Source organism: Plasmodium vivax, genomic scaffold (genome assembly GCF_000002415.2).
Source record: "Plasmodium vivax scf_5104 genomic scaffold, whole genome shotgun sequence".
NCBI classification, from domain to species: Eukaryota; Apicomplexa; class Aconoidasida; order Haemosporida; family Plasmodiidae; genus Plasmodium; species Plasmodium vivax.
This window is the reverse complement of record NW_001851342.1, coordinates 1-1,402: the sequence shown is the minus strand read 5'-3', so window position 1 is coordinate 1,402 and position 1,402 is coordinate 1. Positions and strand designations below refer to the sequence as shown.

The 1,402-nt window shown below is 33.4% G+C and overlaps 1 protein-coding gene across 1 annotated transcript; it reads right to left on the bottom strand.

The window, feature by feature from the left end:
• Positions 1–86: 86 nt before the first annotated feature.
• PVX_054190 (variable surface protein Vir14-related, truncated) lies at positions 87–1,402 on the bottom strand (the record flags this gene model as incomplete). The annotated part of the gene is made up of 2 exons (XM_001612351.1): positions 87–266; positions 392–1,402. Coding segments are annotated over 2 exons (1,191 nt in total), but the record flags the coding sequence as incomplete, so codon positions are not given.

Genomic DNA, 1,402 nt, shown 5'->3' with positions numbered 1-1,402 from the left:
TTTCTGATATCATAAATACAATGAATTTTTCACTATCATTTCCTGTCAAAATGACTATTATAAATTTTTTCACCCTATGCACCTAATTAGTAATGGTATTCTCCTTCAGGTTGATAATTCAAATAGTATCGATCGTCTTCAGAATATAATGACATATCTTCTGACCCATCCCTTTCTAACTCTTTTTCATACTCTTCGTAATAATTATGTTCAAATATCTTTTTTTTTCGTTTTCTCTTGGGAAACCTCGATTTTAATCCAGAAGACTAACACATAAAAAAATGTAGAGTGAATGAAAACATTTTTACTTTATAATTATACATGCAAAAGAAAATTAAAATATATATCTAAACATAACATTCATGCATCATAAAATCTAATGTGCAATTACCATGTTGTAAAAGAAAAGAAATAAAATTGTTCCAATTACTGCTACACCCATGATGATGTCACGGATAAAGTTTGAATCCATCTTATCGGATGCACTTTCCAAAGTACTAGGAACAGCAGCCGTGCCCCCATGTCCGGTATCGTTTCGAATCTGTAATGCAGTAGGCAGTGTTGCATGAGGACTCTGTCCAAGGATACCTCCTGTCGAGGGGGTCAAAGATTTACCAGGTTGCAAAGTGGATAGCGGGGCTGGTACTGCCGCTGGGCGCACTGTTGTTACAGGACTTGCTGTACCTCTTGTACCTCCTAAACTTGTTGCACCCCTTGTAACTGCGGAACTTACTGGATCTGATCCTCCAGCTCTACCACTAACCGATGCAGAACCTGCTGAAATTCTGCTCTTTGGAGGTTCTGGAGGCTCACATTTTTTTAAGGGATCTAAGAGTTTATTTGGGTCATATAGGGAACTACAAGGAAAATAATCAGTACCACCAGAAGAAAAGAAAAAAAAACCACTATTCTTACAGTGCTTTTCATAATACTCTTTATATAATGGCATAAAACTGTCAACATATTTCAAACGCTTATCGCATTCTGTTCTATTTTTGGAAATACTAATTTTTTTAATATCATCATGGATTTTAAAATAAATATAAGAAAGTATCCTTTTTTTCCATTCGTCCGAATTAACATTTTTATCATATAGTAGGTCACATGTATATTTTAATTCATTCTTATAAACATTTTTCCTTATATCAGCAAGTTCTTTAATAAAAGATATTTCACCAATTTTCTTAGAATGGTCATGGTTAATTCCCCTTATTTGATCATAAAACCAATAAGGTAAATAATTGCAACGTTTAACATTTTCAGGCGTTTTCGGATTCTTAGCTATATATTCCAATAAGTATAAAAGCTTATTGCAAAGCTTTTTGGCATCTTCATTTTTTTTCTCTCCACTACTGAAAACATTACATTGTGTATATGTTTTTGATGTGCTAGCGTTTGAAAG